The sequence below is a fragment of the Candoia aspera genome, chromosome 2 (assembly GCF_035149785.1).
Source record: "Candoia aspera isolate rCanAsp1 chromosome 2, rCanAsp1.hap2, whole genome shotgun sequence".
In the NCBI taxonomy this organism is placed as follows: Eukaryota; Metazoa; Chordata; class Lepidosauria; order Squamata; family Boidae; genus Candoia; species Candoia aspera.
This window is the reverse complement of record NC_086154.1, coordinates 40,024,259-40,043,023: the sequence shown is the minus strand read 5'-3', so window position 1 is coordinate 40,043,023 and position 18,765 is coordinate 40,024,259. Positions and strand designations below refer to the sequence as shown.

The 18,765-nt window shown below is 40.5% G+C and overlaps 1 protein-coding gene across 1 annotated transcript in view; it reads left to right on the top strand.

Moving 5' to 3' along the window:
- Positions 1-18,765, top strand: part of PLXND1 (plexin D1) — a 193,069-nt gene that overhangs the window by 89,345 nt on the left and 84,959 nt on the right. Inside the window, exons 14-19 of the mRNA XM_063291644.1 lie at positions 2,854-2,953; positions 3,266-3,405; positions 6,345-6,509; positions 9,780-9,870; positions 11,074-11,340; positions 17,967-18,116. Of these exons, the coding sequence (XP_063147714.1) occupies positions 2,854-2,953; positions 3,266-3,405; positions 6,345-6,509; positions 9,780-9,870; positions 11,074-11,340; positions 17,967-18,116 (913 nt within the window). The remainder of the gene's footprint in view (positions 1-2,853; positions 2,954-3,265; positions 3,406-6,344; positions 6,510-9,779; positions 9,871-11,073; positions 11,341-17,966; positions 18,117-18,765) is intronic.

Sequence of the window (18,765 nt, the reverse complement as noted above, 5' to 3'; positions counted from 1 at the left end):
TGTCCTTTTCAGCTGATTGATCCTTTCTTGCTTCAGGGTTCAGGAATTTGATGGCTTGGTATATGATTGCATGGAGGATAGCATGAATACATTAATATTTAAATTGATAACAGAATATTCAATCATTAACTTATAGCTGTTACTACTAACTGCTACTATTTGCCTACTGACCCAGTGAATGAAACTGATTATCTGAGCCACCATGTTTCCAGAAGCAATCACTAATACATGACATATATTCAAAATGTTTAACTTTTTCATTTTTTCATGAGGAAGTTCCTTCAAAATAATAGATAACAGAACTAAAACTTAAAATTGAAGCATTCACATCCTAGAATTCGATCTCTTACTTGTAATTTTCTGAAACAATTACATAGGTTTCTTATTTTTTTTTAAAATTCACATATAGCCTAAGTAAGGAAATTACACTATGTATATGTGTATGTGTATGTGTATGTATGTATATGTGTATGTGTATGTATATGTATATGTATATGTATGGTAATACTGCACTGTCAAGCACAAGCTGGGTGTTTAGCTAGCTGTCCATGTATAACAAAGAACTGTAATCCACAAAATTCAAAGCTTCCTCATCTCTTATAGACAGGGAGTAACTCAGGGTGACAAGTGTAATAAAACTTACACAGCTGCTTCCCACACTGTCATAGTTTAGAAACAATTGGGACATTTCTACAGTTTTATCAGTTTTTTTCCATAGCTTCACATCCACATACTTTTTGCAGTTGTCTTCATTACCAAGACTAGACAGACTTCAGAGACCAGCTGACGTGACTGTCTGCATCCTGCTTTGGAATAAAACCATCCACATAGGGGAAATTCACAAGATACTTTATTCTGAAAATGCTATACTCCAGTCAGGAATCAAGGTCTAAAAGATCAACAAATAATCAATCTAGAATTACTGTGTCTTAGGTATTCTGTTGCTAAAAGCACTATAACAATATTTAACTTTGAAACATACACAGATTGTGCACTATGGAAAGTTCATGGGTAAAGGTAGGGATAAGAAAGGTTGAATTAAGAAAAAGGAAAAGTATACCTAGTCATGCCAAAAATAAATTATAATTAAAATAAATTTATGTGATTGAATGCCTGAACATGCTGTGATAGTTAGCTGAGTATTCTGTCCCTGATACATTTTCTAGTTCTGGGTATTTATGAATTAAAGCATCATTAAGTTTTTAACTTTCTACAATGGCCTTTGGATTTTCTGGCCAAGTATTATATTTTAAAATGTTTCTCATCATAGCCACTATTGCAGCAGCTTCTTCTGTATAGTATCTTTTAATAACAATAACCGTGGCCAGCAGTGACTCTCTTCCTTTCTCGTGTGAAGGAGAAGGGGACATTTCCAACTGTATGTTGCAGGCTACTGTTTATCCTGCATAAATTATTCCTATCACTCTTTTTTGCAACTTGTATGACAGAATAAAGTTGAGTACAGGGCATCCATGGGGGATGTGTATATGGTGACTGTCTCCATGGAATGATGGCTGCCATCTTCCATTTTAACCTCCCCACACACCCCTGGTTAAGTATGTATACATTCACCCCAACAATATTGTTGTTTTATAGTAACAACCACTTGGCAGAAAACAAAAATCCTTGTTTTGTCTAGTAATAGCAGTATTGAAATTACTGAAGTTATCCAAAGAACATTGTGGGGTTTCTAGAAAAACTCTGCATCTAAATGAAAAATGCATAAACAGCACATTGGACAAAGGACAAATGAAAAAGTTAAGGCTTAATTAATTAAAGCAGTGCAGTGGTTTTTGGTGCGGACATACTGTTTACATTTCAGATCATATTCCAAGCAGAAGCTAGTAGCAACTCTAAATCACAGAATCACTTTTTAAAGTTTTTCTTATATGTATACAAAATAAGAGAGAGAAAAAAAGAGAAAAAACCCTAAGAGTTAAAAAAAAAGCAAAAAATACAAAAACGAATAAATAAAATAAACAATAAGAACATATTGTATATAGAAAAAGAGAAATCATTCAGGCCATTTTTGAAACATATCACTAAAACTTGATCAAACAGAATAATATTGATCAATCATTCCATTACATCCATAGTTCACAAATGGAAAGCAAGCACATACCAACTGAATCAAGATGTTAAATATGGAGTCACTCTGTCTTTCCAGATAATCTGGAAAAATCTGATAAATTCAGATTTGTTGGTATATAGTTCAAAAGTACATTCATGTGATCATGTTCACATCTACATTATCTATCCATGTTAAGAAACATAGGGATAGTAAACCAACACAGGGCAATAGTGGGACCATAGGGTCGCATATATATTTTTTTTAATTCTTTTGACTGCTTTCTCAGTCAACTGTACATTTCCTATAGTCAACTTTATGGACTATAATGGCAAGATTTTCATGAGTCTATAATCACAAGTATTAACAGAATTTCAAAAATATCAGTGAGTGGAAAACAGCTGAAATTGGCATATAGACTCTAACTTTAATCTGATTTGGGACTGTAAATTCCTAAATAGTTCACAAAGATTGCTATATCTAATTTCAGGTTGTTGTATTACTTCAGAAACAAGGATGGTAAAGAATTTGTAGCAGAATAATGTTATACAACTTTTTATTTTTTCGGAAATGCTGATGAGGCCCACCTGGGGCATAGAGACATTCTTGGAAATAAAGATAATACAGTATGCCAGCTTTTAAAAAATGTAAAGACTCTTTAAAAACAAAACAAAACAACCCCAGACAGCCATAAGGTCACATTTTGCCTATCCTTAACATACCTTTGTAGTCTGGTACATCTGGTCACACTTTTGTTTTTAGTCAAAATCTCTTTCTTTACACAGAATTGTTTGCTGGACTGGAGAAGCAACGGAAGAATTTTCTGATGTGGTGACAGTTAATGTGAGCAAAGAAGGGAAATCCAAGGAGCGATTTTCTTATATAGTAAGTAATTTCTGGTAACTAAGGACAACTCTTTCCAAATGTTTTACATTAATCTTGTAAACAATGTAATAATGATATCATTTAATAGTTTTTATACTGTACTACATCAGTGTGATTGATTTCCAAGTAAGTTAGGTTAGAATTATTTTTTTCACATTATTTTTAACCATCTTTGGTTTGTCACTGGAGAATGATTATAGGACATGTGACATCTTTTTTATGTTTGCAGGATCTGCATTTCTGTACTGTGGTGTCACTACAAACTAGGAAACCAGTATATCACCTTGACATTTCTCTTTTTTGTCTTTTTAGCTTCCAGTAGTGAAATTTATGTCTCCATCTGTTGGACCAAAAGCTGGAGGTACCAAAGTAACAATCACAGGAAATAACCTCAGTGTGGGATCTAAGCTTCGAGTTTTGCTTAATATTACAAAAGAATGCAGAGACATCAGGTAAATATTGCTCAGAATAAGCCATGATTCAGCTGTAAAGATTAGGAATTATACTTTTCATAACAGAAAACTAGTTCAATAAGAAAGTTCTCCAACAAATAAGATTTCCAAAGTATAAATTGAGTTTGAGTTTGAGATGATAAGTATGGGGCTTCTATATAAATTTCTCATTACTGGATATTAATTTTCCAATGTTTAAAGGATATACTTTTGATGGATAGCCATATAGACTTGATATTAGTGCTATATATTTATCTTTGATACTGATATATGTCTTGTGATAATAACAAGTTCTGCTTAGATAAAGTAATTTATGGAGGGTGTCTATCTAGTAGTAATTTCAACTTATTTATGAACATCGTATTATATATATATATACACATATACATATATCAGAATTTCCAAATAACCTGCAAATATTAAAATCAGGAGAAAATTTTTAAGAAACTGCCAAAAAAAAAGGAGTGGGAGAGCAATATCTCAAATAGCCTAGTTCTCTAGCCTGAACAGTGAAAAGAATCATGTTGAATTTGATCAAAGGTCTATTTAATATAATATTTGTTCCCATAGAGGCCAACCAGATGTCTATGGTAAGTTCATTAGTAGGACATGACTGCAAAAGAACTTTTGTGGCATCTTTCCTAGGAACAGATATGAAAAGTTATAATACTTCTGATACTGAGGCTAATATGTAGCCATCATGATTAGTAGCCATGGATAGCTTCATCTACAGTTAATTTGTCTAATCTTTTAAAGCTATGCAGGTTGGTGGCAATAATTACATATTGTGGAAACAAAATAGATTAAGTAAGGAGTGTGTAATCAAGTGTTTTATTTTATCTATCCTGAATCTCCTCTGCTCACTTTTGCAGGATGACCCTAGGTTCTGTATTATGAGAATGAAAGAAAACCCTCTCCTCTTCACTTTCTCCATCTCACCTAGAATATTATATGCTTTGGCCACATTTCTGTATACCTTCGTTTTTGTCAGCTAAAAGGTCTTAAACCTTTCCTCAAATGTTTTTAAAGGCTGAAATCTCATGAGGCCATGAAATCTAGTGTGATTTTGTGTTTTTGCTTGAAATCAGGGGAAACACCAACATTTCATGAAATTCCATTAAAAACATTGAAATCTTATGAAGTTGCTGGCAACAATACTGAATATTGAAATCCCCTAAAACCTTGGGAGTGGGATTACCAAAAACTCACAGAATTTGGTAATCTTGCAGAGTCTACAGTAGGCAATTTAAAGAATTGTCACTTAAAAAGTTACCAACACCTGCTGCAAAATAAAGCAGCAGCCCCTAGCATCATCTTTATTTCCCATAATACCTTTGCCCCATAAAAACAGTGAGCAGCCTAATGCTTGATTTGGAAGTATGCAGATGTGCCTCTGGAAAAACAATGCATGGATGGGCAGCTAGAAAAGAATATGGGGAGCAACTACTTTTTCATAAGTTTTTTTTTTTTTTGGCAATTTGACTTCAAAATAGATTTTTAAAAATATGATGATAGGTAAAAAGAAGGGGAAAGTTAAAATAGAACTCTTTAGGATGCTTGGAAAAGGGAGTTACTACAATAAAGAAGTTTGCCAGCACGTTTGAAAATTTAGGTAACCTGTGATAGCAGCTTACACAGTGGTGATTTGTGTGTGTGCATGCGTGCACACATGTTTTGTCAGCAGTTCATTCTGGTTAAAGTGGACCTTTTTCCTTATGTTCAGACATGACTAAAACATTATTCAATGCTTAAGAAGTCAAAATCCTTCTTTTCTGTGCATCTGCCTCATTCATATATTGGGACATCTCCTCTTTGCTGTGTAGGAGGCATGCATGCATGTGGGGAAAAAATGGCATTCATGAGAACAGTACTGTACTTCAACCCCACTTTCAGCCTAGAACACAACATTTGAATTCCTAAATCTTCTATTTACACTTCCCCACATCAAGTCCCCAGGGCCATGATTATCAGCCCAGCACTGTCTACTTGACAATTCCACTGATTCATCCATGAACTTCATATCTGACACAAAATTCACCATACTCCTGCCAATTAAGTTTAAAAAGGAGTTGTGGTAGGTCCTAATGTGGCAATCTAGTCTAGCATATTTTCCTGGAAATGTAAATTTTATCAGGAGAATGGGTGGTGAGTTAAAGATTAAGGAGAAGATGCAATTAGAGCACTGCTAGGAAAGCATGTGACTGAATCATTTGGGCAATAACAGTATGGTTGAAATTTCTGACAAGCACATCCTTCCTCTCTTGATGTAGTTTGCAGATTCTGCTGTGATCTGTGCAGAATTACAAAAGAGCTTTATTGCATATCATAAGGTTATTATGTTTGTACTGGTAGAGCTAAACAAGTAGATATACAGTAAGCAGTTAAGGATGAAATAGAATTTTAAAAATTACCCTCTGTAGCTTTCAGTAGAATGCTTCTGGAAATTTCCAAGCAGATCATGAAAACCCTTTTTACTGTTTGTCACCAATTGTTTCCCTGCTATTCAGAGAAAAAACTATCCAGCTGTTACAAATAGTCATTGTTAGACCTATTGTCCATGGATTTTTTCAGTTGTCTTTAAAAACTATTCAATCTAGTTTTTTTGTCTTGAATCTTTTGGCAGCAATTTCACTGTTATTATCTTGAGTTCTACTGTTGAGTTCTACTGTTGAGTGAAAAAGAGTAAACATTTACTGTTTTCTTTTTGGGTTCTTGGTGTTCTCTGAACTTGGGTTTTTTTCTTGCAGATGAACACCAAGAATCCAACAATTCAACCCTGAGTTAGATATATTCTTCACAATTCTTCCCTTTTTTGTCACAGTTTCATACACCTTCGTTACTTATAAACCTTCAAACAAATACCACGCAGCATGGATTCTCACTGTAGAATTGGGCATATTTATGAGTTATATTCAGAAATGTTTATCCTTTTTTTATAGTCGCGCTGATACTACCATCATTTGTACCATGCCAAGTGCGGAAACTATTACCCATGTGGTTGTCTGTGTCCAGTTTGAAAACAAGTCTTGCATTGGTGCTAACACCTTCCAGTATGAGAAAAATCCAAGTATAACAGATATCAACCCCAAAAAAAGTCCAATCAGGTAAGATATCCTTCTCTGTGAGATGTTGTAGAAACGTTAACAAGGTTAAAAGGATTAGATCAGTTGGAGTAGCCCTACAAAGAGAAGTTGCAGAAGGTGGTCTGGGTTACGTCTGGTGCAATCATAAAAGCTGTATATATTACTCTGAAGTTCAGAGTATAGAGAAGAGGCAACTTCCATGCCTGATTTATCCGAGGGTAACTCATGGTTTCTGGCATAGGAACATGGGACCTGGCATGCCAGTCAGAAGGCAAACCGCTGTTAGTGCACTGGAAAGAAATCTCCCATGGGGCCACCCAGCCCCTTGGGATGATAGCACAGGAAGTCCTCAGGCTTCATGGTGCTTCATTCCAAGTACATAAAAACAGAGATCGACCCTATACGGCCTTCTCTTTTGCTTCCTGGTGAAAGGACGTCCCCACTTATCCGTTCTTCATTGAATTAATGTTAATGTTAATGTTAAGGTTAATGCATGAAACCTTGTATATAAACTGTTGTGGGAATCCAGTTGTTTATGTGGCTGATTGAGGCATAGAGCCAGATTCATGGTGCTGGGAGGGAAATGCAGATGACCTGCAACCCTGGTATAGTAGTTTATTGAAGGGGCCAAGTAAGGCCCAGTCCGGTTCAATGGGAACAAAGGCTGGTCTCTCACAAATGGATTGCTCCATTTGTGAGAGTGAGGGTCTTCAAGAAAGTGAGGGTCTTCAAGAAAGATTTTTTTTTTCTCCAGCCAGCTGGCTGGGAAATAGTTCAGTCACCCAAAACACTGTCAGTGCATGAAATTCAGATCTACACCCTATGCTGCACCAATAATGTTACAGGCAATATTTCTTCAGTTTCTTAAACAAGTTGCTTTATGTTTTATTAGCCATCTTCTATTAGGAGGAATTCTCTTTACCCCCTGTATCACCTTGCTCAATACACTGTATTCATTCAATGTTGTTGGAAAGATTTGCTGTGAAAAGTACAGCTGATGAGGCAGGCACTTGTTCACTCTTAACCCAGTTTCAGCTAGTAGCTACCAACTCCAACTAATAATAAGAAAAATGTTAATTTTACATGCTTCAAATAATATAAAAACTTCGGGCCAAATCCATGTAAAAATAATGCTATTTTATTGGTCCTCACTTCTTACATAGGTTGCATATTTTTATTAAGAAACCACTATATTTGTTCTTAAAATACCTTGCCTTTGATGTTATTTCTTCCTCAAGGCCATGGGGCTCCTTTTCCTTTCTGAATGTCTATGAATTCACTCCCTGCTTAGTACTTATTTAGGTATAACAATGTAATGTGAATAAAGAAATGGGCAAGTGTACCTCAAGACTATGTCACTCAGAGTGTGTGTATAAGTACTAAGGCCAAAGCTCCTGATCTTTAGTAATTCTTTAAAGGGAATTGTGGCTTTTAATTACAGAGACCAAATTTCAATATGTGTGGAAAATCTTTGAAAGTGAGCAGTGATAGCACTTCCACTTCTCAATGCTTGAAGTAAAATTATCTTAATTGTTTTATTCTGAGGATCAAGAGAAGAAGCTCAAAAATGCATGTCAGCAGCTACAAAATGTAGCAGCTTATGTTTGGCAAAAATGTAAGCTTAAGATTGAAATAAATATAATGTTAAATGATACTGTGCCAACGGCACTGATATGAAGGACAATCTAAGAAAGCAATGAAATGCTTAGGAATGATCACCATATTACACTTTCCATTGTTACACTAGGACTATTTTTCGTTGTTATGGTGCTATAGTTTTGTTTCACAATGATCAAGTACTATTTAGAATTTAATTTATTCAAAGAAGCTGTATCCCCCAAATGTTTACACAGAAGTGGTATGAGCTACATAAAGCCTCTGAAAATGGATAAGTACAGCATATTGAAGCTTAGAGAAGCTTAAATGACTTGTGAAGGTATTCATAAAAGTCCTGTATGTGATATTCTGGTTTTCAGTATTTTGGAGGCAAGATGGATAATTTACTACATTTGATTTCCTAATGAGCCAGTTAATGGTACAATATGGTTAAGGCAGATGGAACATGGAACATATGGAGTAATGAAAGGTCACATGCAGGAGAAAGCCTGGATATAGGTTTTTGGTAACCAGTAGAGACAAGCCATTCCTCTTTTCTGCTCCCAACAGCAGTGGCATGTGCTAGTGCCATTTCATTACTTTCTTTAATTGATTCTGCAATGGTGGTGCCTCATTTAGCTCTCTTCAGGCAGCTTTTAAATGGGAAAATACTCAAACTTGTCATAGTTTAGTTATAAGCAGCAGCTGGTGGTGGTTTTTGTTTGCCGCCAAGACAAAAAACACTGAAACTCTGTCTCCATTCACATTTGGTGATGAAATGTTTCTTGATTAAAATTCGTAATCTTATGCTCCAGTGGCCTCTTCAGTAGCCTTGGATGCTGTATTGCGGATCAATCTGGCCTCAGTCTGCTGTTAGCAAAAACATGCTCCCCTATGATTTGGCTGGGGAGGAGCAGAGAAACCTAATGTGTATTTCTGAGGCCTGGTTGGATGAAGACAGTCATCTTAGAGATTTGCCCAGCAGTTCTTCAGGTGCTTCAGCAGCCACTAGTCCAGAGAAAGAGGGGCATGATGATAATACCATATAAAATCTTAGGTATCTGGTACAAACATGATGATGAAGAAATGGTGAAATGTGTGCTGTGACATCATGACACAATCCTTTCTGTATTTGCATCTAGATACAAGTATGTAGGCCATGTGGCTTGCACTATGACGCACATTTTTTAAAATTTTATTTTCATATACACAGTGGAAGGCATGCCTTGGTTCATGTGAATCTCTTGTATAGTTTTATATATACTTGCAAAGTACATGGATAAAACAATCCATATTTCCTAAATAAAGTATCTGCACCAAGCAAATAAAATATTATACATCAAAACCTTATTCTTCTGCTTTAACAGCAGAAGTTTGTCAAATCTTCCTAAAGGAAAAAAAAACAACTTTTGTCAAATGAAAACTTGACAAAGGTTCAAGGACAAATGTAAATGTCTACATCCCTGAACCTAGGTCTTGTTTTTCATATTATAGATGTTATATTGGGAAAATGTATGTTTCATATTTCATAAGAAATATTATTTCTTTGTGATATACGCCATCACTATTAGGACTGTGCAAATTTATTTCATGTATTTTACTTATTAGGCTTATATTCCCCATATATAGCACTTCCTCCTTCAATTTTTCATCTAATCCCTTACCTTTCTGTTTATTGTTACTGTGATTTTATAGTGGAGGCAGAACCATCACCGTGGAAGGAAACGGATTTTTGATGGCTCAGAGTGTGTCAATGGTTGTTCATACTGTTGGAAAAGAACAAATGGTAAGTCTTCACCAGTGTCATATGAAAAAGGAAGGAACAAAATTTGTAGAAGTGAAATGGAGGACAAAACATAAACTTTGTCTAAATAGCTGAAAATATTTATTAAATAAGTACAGAATTCTCAGTTTTATTGTCTATTTTGTGGGCTCAATTAATTTGAGCCCACATTATTAATTAGGCAGTTTGTGAGTTGATTCCAAATGTATCTTTTCCATGCCACTTCAGTAAGTCTTCAGAAAGCAGTCAAATGTGCCAGGGTATATATTTGAGCTGATACCTTCCCTTGCCATCAGTGTCACAGCTTTGTTGTCATGAGATGCAAAATATAGGTAATGCACAAACTGAAGACAAATGAGTCTTTGGGAGACACCAGATTCACAACCTTTACTACTTTCACACCTTTTTATTTATTTTTCTATTTATAAAATGCTTGGATTGTAAAGTTTGAAATTTTATGTTTAATATAGATGCCTTCAGCATTTTAAAGTTTAAGTTGTAACTCATTGGGAAGTGGGGAGGGGAGATTCTGCTTAAAATTACTATTACATAACTGCTATTCCAGTCCTTTTTTCTGGGGATAATTTAGTGCTCACGTTAGAAGTCTGGTTTTCTGTCGTGTGTATGATCAGGTATATGAAATAAATATAAAATCAAGATGCCGTATATATCTTCTCTACCCTAGTTATCCTCATGTATAGTAAGTTATGCTAAAAGAGAATGTGCTTCTTGGCTGGGCAGCGAATGCTGGTTGTTAATTAGAGAAATGTCTAAGGAAAGCAAGTTTTAGCATAGGGTACTTTCTTTTCAGTTATATCCTATAGTCTAGATTTTATGGGTTAAGCTGTGTGGGTTCTGTGAACATAACATTTATGATTCTGATCAGTGCTTTTTCCATTTTTTTAAATTTTCATATATTATGAACAAAGAAATGCAATTAAAGTTTTGTGGAATTGAATTATCTCTCAGATTTTCCATTCAATATTTTTCAAGTGTTCAGGAAGTTAGTCTTTGCTTCTGTTTACCTAACATCTCTTATATTCTATAATCAGTGAAGTTGAATTACATTGTAGTTTTTCTATCTATGTCAGCCGTTGATGGAAATATCTATTTTTGTTTTGGCAAATGCAAATATTTAAAATTGTTGCCAACTTTGTAGAATCTCTTTTGTCTATGATTGATTTGCTTGCTTTCTTCTGCTTTCAGAACTGTAAAGTTCACTCCGACACTATGATTACCTGCCCCTCTCCAGCTGCCTCCAATCTTACTGGGAGCAAGCCAGCATTAGTGGACTTTTTCATCAATGGACTCCTATATACTGATGAGAGCCTTTTCCCCTTTGAATACCCTGAAGAGGCTGTACATGTTAGCAAATTCCACCTGGAATACTACACAGACCCTCAGTTCTTCACAGCCAAGAAAGAGAAATGGATTAAACATCATCCTGGAGAGCCCTTGACACTAGTTATACATGTAAGAATTTTGTACTTATGGACACTGAGAGAGAGGAGAATGCTTAATGTGAAAGCCTCCAAGGGGAAAGGATCATTAGAGGCAACATAGTCTGACATAGGCAGATTGTCACCTTTAATCATTACATTGATTAAGAGATGGAGAAGGAAGACTTGTAATGATTGCCCCAGCCCAAATACTCAGACTCACAAGAGGCTGCTATATGAAATCTGATTTATTAAGGAACTAAAGGCAAATACAGAGAAAGCTGAGAATGAGCCAAAAGCGCGCCAAATACAAACTTAAACCCTTGGTGCAAACGTATCCCGCCTCCCTCATAACAGCCCCGCCCGTCACAGGTGCTAGCAATCGTCAGAGCTGCTAGCCTGGGAAAGTAACCTTGAACACAGTAGATAATGGAAATACATTCCAGAGCAAAGCCAAGAGATAAAGACTCCCATCCTCCCGAGAAAGATGAAACACGCATCCAGCTAATGACATGCGAAACGTTACGATGTATCAAAGACATTGAAACGGCGAACATGACATACCGCCCCCCTAAAAATACCCCTAGGGACCCAGCTTAGTGGGATACGCAGAGTGGAAACGGGCAACTAGGACAGGGGAAGCCACATCTGGTGCAGCGACCCACTCCAGATGAGGAAAATGCTTCCAACGAACTAGGTATTGCAGAGTATTGCGAAGGCGTCTAGAGTCCAAAATTTCTTTAACTTCAAAGTGTTGCTGACCGTCAATCATGATGGGGGTTGGAGGTGGAGGTTGGCGATGCCAGCGGTCAGAAGGAATAGTCGGTTTGAGCAAACTGCAATGAAAAACAGGGTGTAAGCGTTTGAGGTTATGAGGCAAGTCAAGTTTAAAAGTCACAGGGTTAATTTGAGCGGTAATTGGGAAAGGACCCACAAACTTAGGAGCCAGTTTCTTGGAAGGTTGTGAGGACTTTATGAACTTAGTGGAAAGGTAAACAGAGTCCCCGACTTGAAATGCCGGCTGAGGGGCACGCTTCCGATCAGCATACTGTTTATAATCCAATTGTGCATCAGCTAGTGCCTTTTGAATCATTGGCCAGGAGTCTGCCAGTTGCGTTGCCCAATCACCCGGGGTGGGTGATCCATTTGGAGGTTGTGGTAGATCCGGGATAGGTACAAAGTCCTTGCCTTGGGCAACACGAAATGGGGTTTGGCCGGTGCTTTGATGAACCGCATTGTTGTAAGCCACTTCAGCAAAAGGGAGGAGGTCTACCCAGTTGTCCTGCTGGTAATTCACAAAAGCTCGAAGGTATTGCTCGAGAGTAGAATTTAAAGCCTCTGTGGCCCCGTCCGTCTGGGGATGCCACGCCGTGGACAGGGCTTGCTTCGTTCCTAACAGTTTGAGGAACGCCCGCCAAAATTGTGAGGTAAATTGTGTGCCCCTGTCCGAAATTAAGCGGGAGGGACATCCGTGTAGCCTGTACACGTGTACCAGAAATAGGCGAGCCAATTGACGTGCCGACGGAATGGACACGCAAGGGATGAAGTGGGCTTGTTTTGAGAAATAGTCTTTGACCACCCAAATGACAGTTTTGCGTTGACTGGGTGGTAATTCAACGATAAAGTCCATGGAAATTTCCTCCCAGGGGCAAGAAGGGGCAGCCACCGGCTGCAGCAGCCCTTGAGGCTTTCCTACCTTGCGCTTAGACATCGCGCAAACAGTGCAGGAGGCAATATAGTCCTTGACATCTTTGCGTAATGTGGGCCACCAGAACTGCCTCCGAACAAGGTGTAAGGTTTTAACAAACCCGAAGTGACCTGCTAGTTTGTCGTCGTGTGAACGTAGTAACACCTCTTTTCTTAGGGTTTCAGGGACGTAGAGGCGGTTAGATTTCCAAGCGAAGCCTTGGTCAAAAATAACATTGTCTTTATTTGCAAGCAACCAAGTATCAGTTTTCAGCTCTTTTAGAAACTTTTGTTGCAACTGGGAAGGAATTGACAAAGTGTTCGGCTGGGCGGCGTCTGCGGCGGGTGGCTGCCATGCGCGCGTTTGGCTCCGCGTCACAGCCTGCATACCCAATTGGGGCGCCGTCCACAGGGTGCTAACCACTTCTGGCGCTGCCCCAGAGTCCTGAGGTTGCCTTGACAACGCATCAGCCAGGAAATTCTTTTTCCCCGGAATAAACTTCAATTGAAAATTGAACCGATTAAAAAATTGAGCCCAACGGACTTGTTTCGGGCTCAGCTTTCGAGGGGTGCTAAGAGCCTCCACATTTTTATGGTCAGTCCACACCTCAAAGGGATGATTCGCCCCCTCTAACAGATGCCGCCAAGCCTCTAACGCGGCTTTTACTGCGAATGCCTCTTTTTCCCATACATACCAACGTCGCTCAGTCTCAGAGAATTTGCGGGACAGGTAGGCACATGGCTTGAGGCATCCTGTCCCGTCTTGTTGCATCAACAATGCCCCAATGGAATAATCGGAGGCATCAGCCTGAACCACAAAAGGTTTCGAGGGATCAGGATGCTGCAAAATGGGCTCTTTGATAAAAGCTGCCTTGAGCCGCTCAAACGCCGTTTGACAAGCAGGCGTCCAGCGCAGCAGCGCCCCTGGATTCTTTACTCTTCGAGTGTCTCCCAAACCCTTGGTCCGGAGCAATTCGGTTAGTGGCAAGGCAATTTCAGCGAATCCCCTTATGAACAATCTGTAGTAGTTACTGAACCCCAGGAAACTTTGAAGTTGCCTGCGGGTGCGGGGACTTTCCCAGTCCATGATAGCCTGCACCTTAGCAGGGTCCATTTCAATGCCTTTATCTGAAATTCTATACCCCAAATAGTCGATTTGTGTCTGGTGAAATGCACATTTAGACAGTTTGGCATACAATTCTGCTGATCTGAGTTTACTCAGCACCCTTTTCACCAGAGAGACATGCTCTTCCATGGTTTCAGTATAAATCAATACATCATCCAAATACACCAATACCCCTTTAAACAGATGCTCATGCAGTACTTCATTGATCAATTGCATAAATACCCCAGGGGCCCCGGCCAAACCAAAAGGTAACACCTTATACTGGAATGCACCCAACGGGCAATTGAAGGCAGTTTTCCACTCATCGCCCTCCTTGATTCGTACACGATAATAGGCTTCTCTTAAATCGAGTTTAGAGAAGATTTTTCCCTTAGCCAGATGTGACAACATGTCCTTGATCAATGGCAGGGGATATTTATTGGAAACCGAGACGGCATTTAATCCGCGGAAATCGGTACAAAGTCTCAATGTCCCATCCTTTTTTGGGCGAAAGAGAACCGGCGCCCCCACCGGTGAATTCGCTGGCTCAATGAATCCGCACGCCAAATTTTTGTCCACAAAGTCTCTCAACAGAGTCAGTTCCTTTTGTGTCATGGAATAAATCTTTGGCTTGGGCAATTGGGTGTTGGGCACCAGTTCAATGGCACAATCCGTTTTACGATGAGGAGGCAATTGATCTGCTTCCTTTTCGCCAAACACATCAGCAAACATCCGGTACTCCGGCGGCAAGCCTTCCAGAGGAGGGGCCGGGAAATGCTGAGTCGCAGCTGCCGCAACCCCCACCATCTCCTCTGGGGCACCCTTCCCTTCTGTCGCTTGGTAAAACCCATCCCTAAATGTGATAGTCCGGTAGACCCAGTTTATTTGGGGATTTTGCTGAACCAGCCAGGGCACCCCCAACACCACCAGGGGACCCCCTACTGGAGCCACGACAAAAGACAAACCTTCCCGATGGCTGCCTAGCTGCAAGGCTACCCGTCCTGTGAAATGGGTGACCGGTTTGCCCCCTGCCATGGACCCATCCAGCTGTGTAAAGGCGATGGGTCGCTGTAAAGGGAAAGTAGGTAGCTCCAGAGCCGCTACCACATTGGGGTGCATTAGACACCGGGAACACCCCGAATCAATCGCCCATACTTCTACAGTCTTGGTTCGGGAGCCCAACTTCAACTTCACCGTGAGAATGCGGTAACTGCCACTCACCGATGAAGGCTCGCGCCCTTCTTCCACCACCTGCCCTGCGGCGCCCTTTAAAGCAGGTGGCTGGCGTTTCCCGCCGGCTGCAGTAGTTCGGGCTCACCCTCATCCTCGTAGAACATCACATCGTCTCCCTCGCTTTCAGCCACCGCGGCTTTCTGCTTCCTCGGCAGGGCAGGGGACTTCGTCGGCGGCTTGCCAAGCCGTTCCTCTCCCTTTGCCTTCGGGCACGCCGCCACCCGATGCCCCTCCTTACCACATCTCAGACACAGGCCCTTTGCATACCGCTTCTCTCGCTCCTCGTCCCAGGGTCGTTGTCCTGGTCGCCCCCCGGTGCTCGGTGGGCGGCTGGGCTTCACCTCCCGCCCCGATTTGGCGGTCTTTCGATGGGCGAAGATCTCATGGGCATGCTCAGCCCTTCCCGCCAGCTGGATCCATTCATACAGCGTATATGGGTCGTCCCTTCCCAAGGACCAGCGCAGCACCTCTGTGTTCAGGCCGTCCTTAAATAACTCGATGATGGTGGCTTGGGACCAGTCATCCACCTTCCCAGCAAGCGCTTTAAACTCTAGCGCATAATCAGCCACGGATCTTGACCCCTGCTTAAGTTCCTTCAGAGCTCGCTTTGCCCTCTCCTTTGCCAGGGGATCCTCAAAGTGTTGTCTCAATGCCCAGAGAAACTCGTTGAATTTCTCCAGTTCAGGCGCTTCCGACTGGCACATCTGGACATACCAGTCTGCCGCCCTCCCTTTCAGTTTGGTGGCAATGGTGATGATCTTTGCCTTTTCCGATTGAAAAAGCGACCCCCATTCTTCCATGTAGGCTTTAGCATTCGTCAGGAAAAATGAGAGTTTGGTCGGGTCCCCATCAAACTTGACAGGGAAGTCTCTCATCCCGCCCCCCGCCGGGCTGCGCCCCGCCACCGGGGCTACAGGGGTTTGTGCTTCCCGGGCTCGCGGCGGCGCGGGGCCCTGGGGTGGCCGCACCGGCGATGCTGCTATTTCCATCTGGACCGACTGGTCCCCCTCGCGCATCCGCACCGTCCGTCGCCGCTCCGGGGACTGCCCATGGGACGAAGGGGTGGAATGCCGTTGGCTTGACCCTTCCCGGGTTTCTCTCAACGAGGTCACATCTAGACTCAGCTGCTTCAGTATAGTTTCTAACGAGTCCATTTTTGACTCCAGCACTCGGATACGATCCGGGGTGGGGGAGCCCTTGGTTGGCTGCACCTGAACCACGGTGGGGGATAACGGGTATCTCTGCCTCCAGGATGGGCCCCCCGCCACCATGACATCCCCTTGGGTCTCATCCCAGGTGACCAGCTCACCCGGAGAGGTTACGGTAGTCTCCGGGGCAGTTTTCATGCCCCCAGCTTCACCCTCCGACTCAGAGCTCGCCTCTTCTAGGATGGCTGACAGCTCCCCCCCTTGGGACGGTCGGTCGGGCTGCCTCACGGTCGAATCCGGTTCCCCTTCTTCCATCATCACAATGTCGGGTTCGGTCATCGCTGGCGCTCTCCCTCACAGGGTTAGACAACTTGTCTTTTCCTGGACAGGGGCCAGCGGAGTTGGGATCTTAGATTCTCAGCTTTATGTACTGATTGCCCCAGCCCAAATACTCAGACTCACAAGAGGCTGCTATATGAAATCTGATTTATTAAGGAACTAAAGGCAAATACAGAGAAAGCTGAGAATGAGCCAAAAGCGCGCCAAATACAAACTTAAACCCTTGGTGCAAACGTATCCCGCCTCCCTCGTAACAGCCCCGCCCGTCACAGGTGCTAGCAATCGTCAGAGCTGCTAGCCTGGGAAAGTAACCTTGAACACAGTAGATAATGGAAATACATTCCAGAGCAAAGCCAAGAGATAAAGACTCCCATCCTCCCGAGAAAGATGAAACACGCATCCAGCTAATGACATGCGAAACGTTACGATGTATCAAAGACATTGAAACGGCGAACATGACAAGACTTGGCTCAATTAAACAGCAAAAATTTAGCCATGAGCATTCAAATAAAACTTTGTTTTTCTTCTAGCAACCTAAGAACATGGGTAAATAAAAACAATAATTGGAAGGAGGAATAGAAATTGAAAAATCATTCTTATTCAGAAAAAAACACCATCCTGTTCATTCTAATAGTTTCTCTTAAATAACAAAGGAAATCTTGATAAAGTAATAGTTTGATCAAGAAATAATGCTACTTGAAGGCCATTATGTATTATTGAAAGTCTTCACTGAGTACCATGAGCTTCAGAAGCATTGGCTAGTATATTCATCAACAAGCAATGTAAGCACTACCTTCCCTCATTCTGTTTTTCACCAGTTTCTCCAGATTATTTTTCATCTGTTTGTCATTAGGCATCAATATTAAAGATCAAGTAAAGATCAAATGCACAATTTTCTTTCAAGGGTTTTTAGCTCACATTTTCTGTTCTGGGAATTCAAAAGGAACTGGTAAACAACTCCTGTTTTTATTTGCATTCATATCTTATCCAAAATAGGAAAATATAGAATGGGAAGAGTTTTTGTATTTGTCCCTTGAAAAATGAAAGATACTACCTGAGACCCTCTAAGTAAATAAAGTTCAGAAATGTTGAAGCTTGAATTTATTTCCTGATAGAATCATGTTGCTCTTCTTTATTTCTCATAATTAGAAGGAGCCTGACAACCTTGGCCTGGAAAGCAATGAATATGAAGTTAAAATTGGCCTAATTTCCTGTGAGATCCAAATTGTTTCTGACAAAGTCATTCACTGCTCAGTCAATGAATCTTTGAGCACTTCAGAAAGAAAGCTCCCTGTTACGGTAAGTGATATGAGTCTGAAAGCATGTGCCAACATGTATATAATTCGCTCTGTAGCCCATATAGTCAAGAATTGACATTCTTGCTTTAGACATAGATGGTACTTTTGATCAGGGAAGAGAATGGAATCTATGTGATTGTGCAGATTCATTGCACTCTGTGCTTTAAGCTGTTCCCTCTTATGAACAATATTCATCAGAGCCTCTTTTCTCAGTCATCCCACCTGAGGCTGGAAGTAATGTTTTGGATTCCTTTCCTGTAGAAGCCAGAGGGAAGGTGAAAATCCAGCTGAGTTGCTCACACTGCATAAAATTCCATTTTTTTATTTGTTTTTGCTAAGCCTTCTAGGATAACATCTGCCTCAGGTGTTAACGGGGCAGCAATTTGCTGATATTTCTTGGTGTTCTTATATTGTCTTGGTCTTAACCTTTCTGATGCTTTTATTCTTTAATATTTTAATATTAATATTTTAATGTGCTTTTTTATCATTACGTTCCTGTGCCTGTCTATAAATGGGAATGACTGCTAAAGAGATTATGGGTTCCCCTTCAGTGGATTATTCAAGCAGAGTTTGGACAGCCATCTATCAGGGGTGCGTTCATTTGGATTCCTGAACATAGGTGAACATAGGTTGGAATAGACAATACCCAT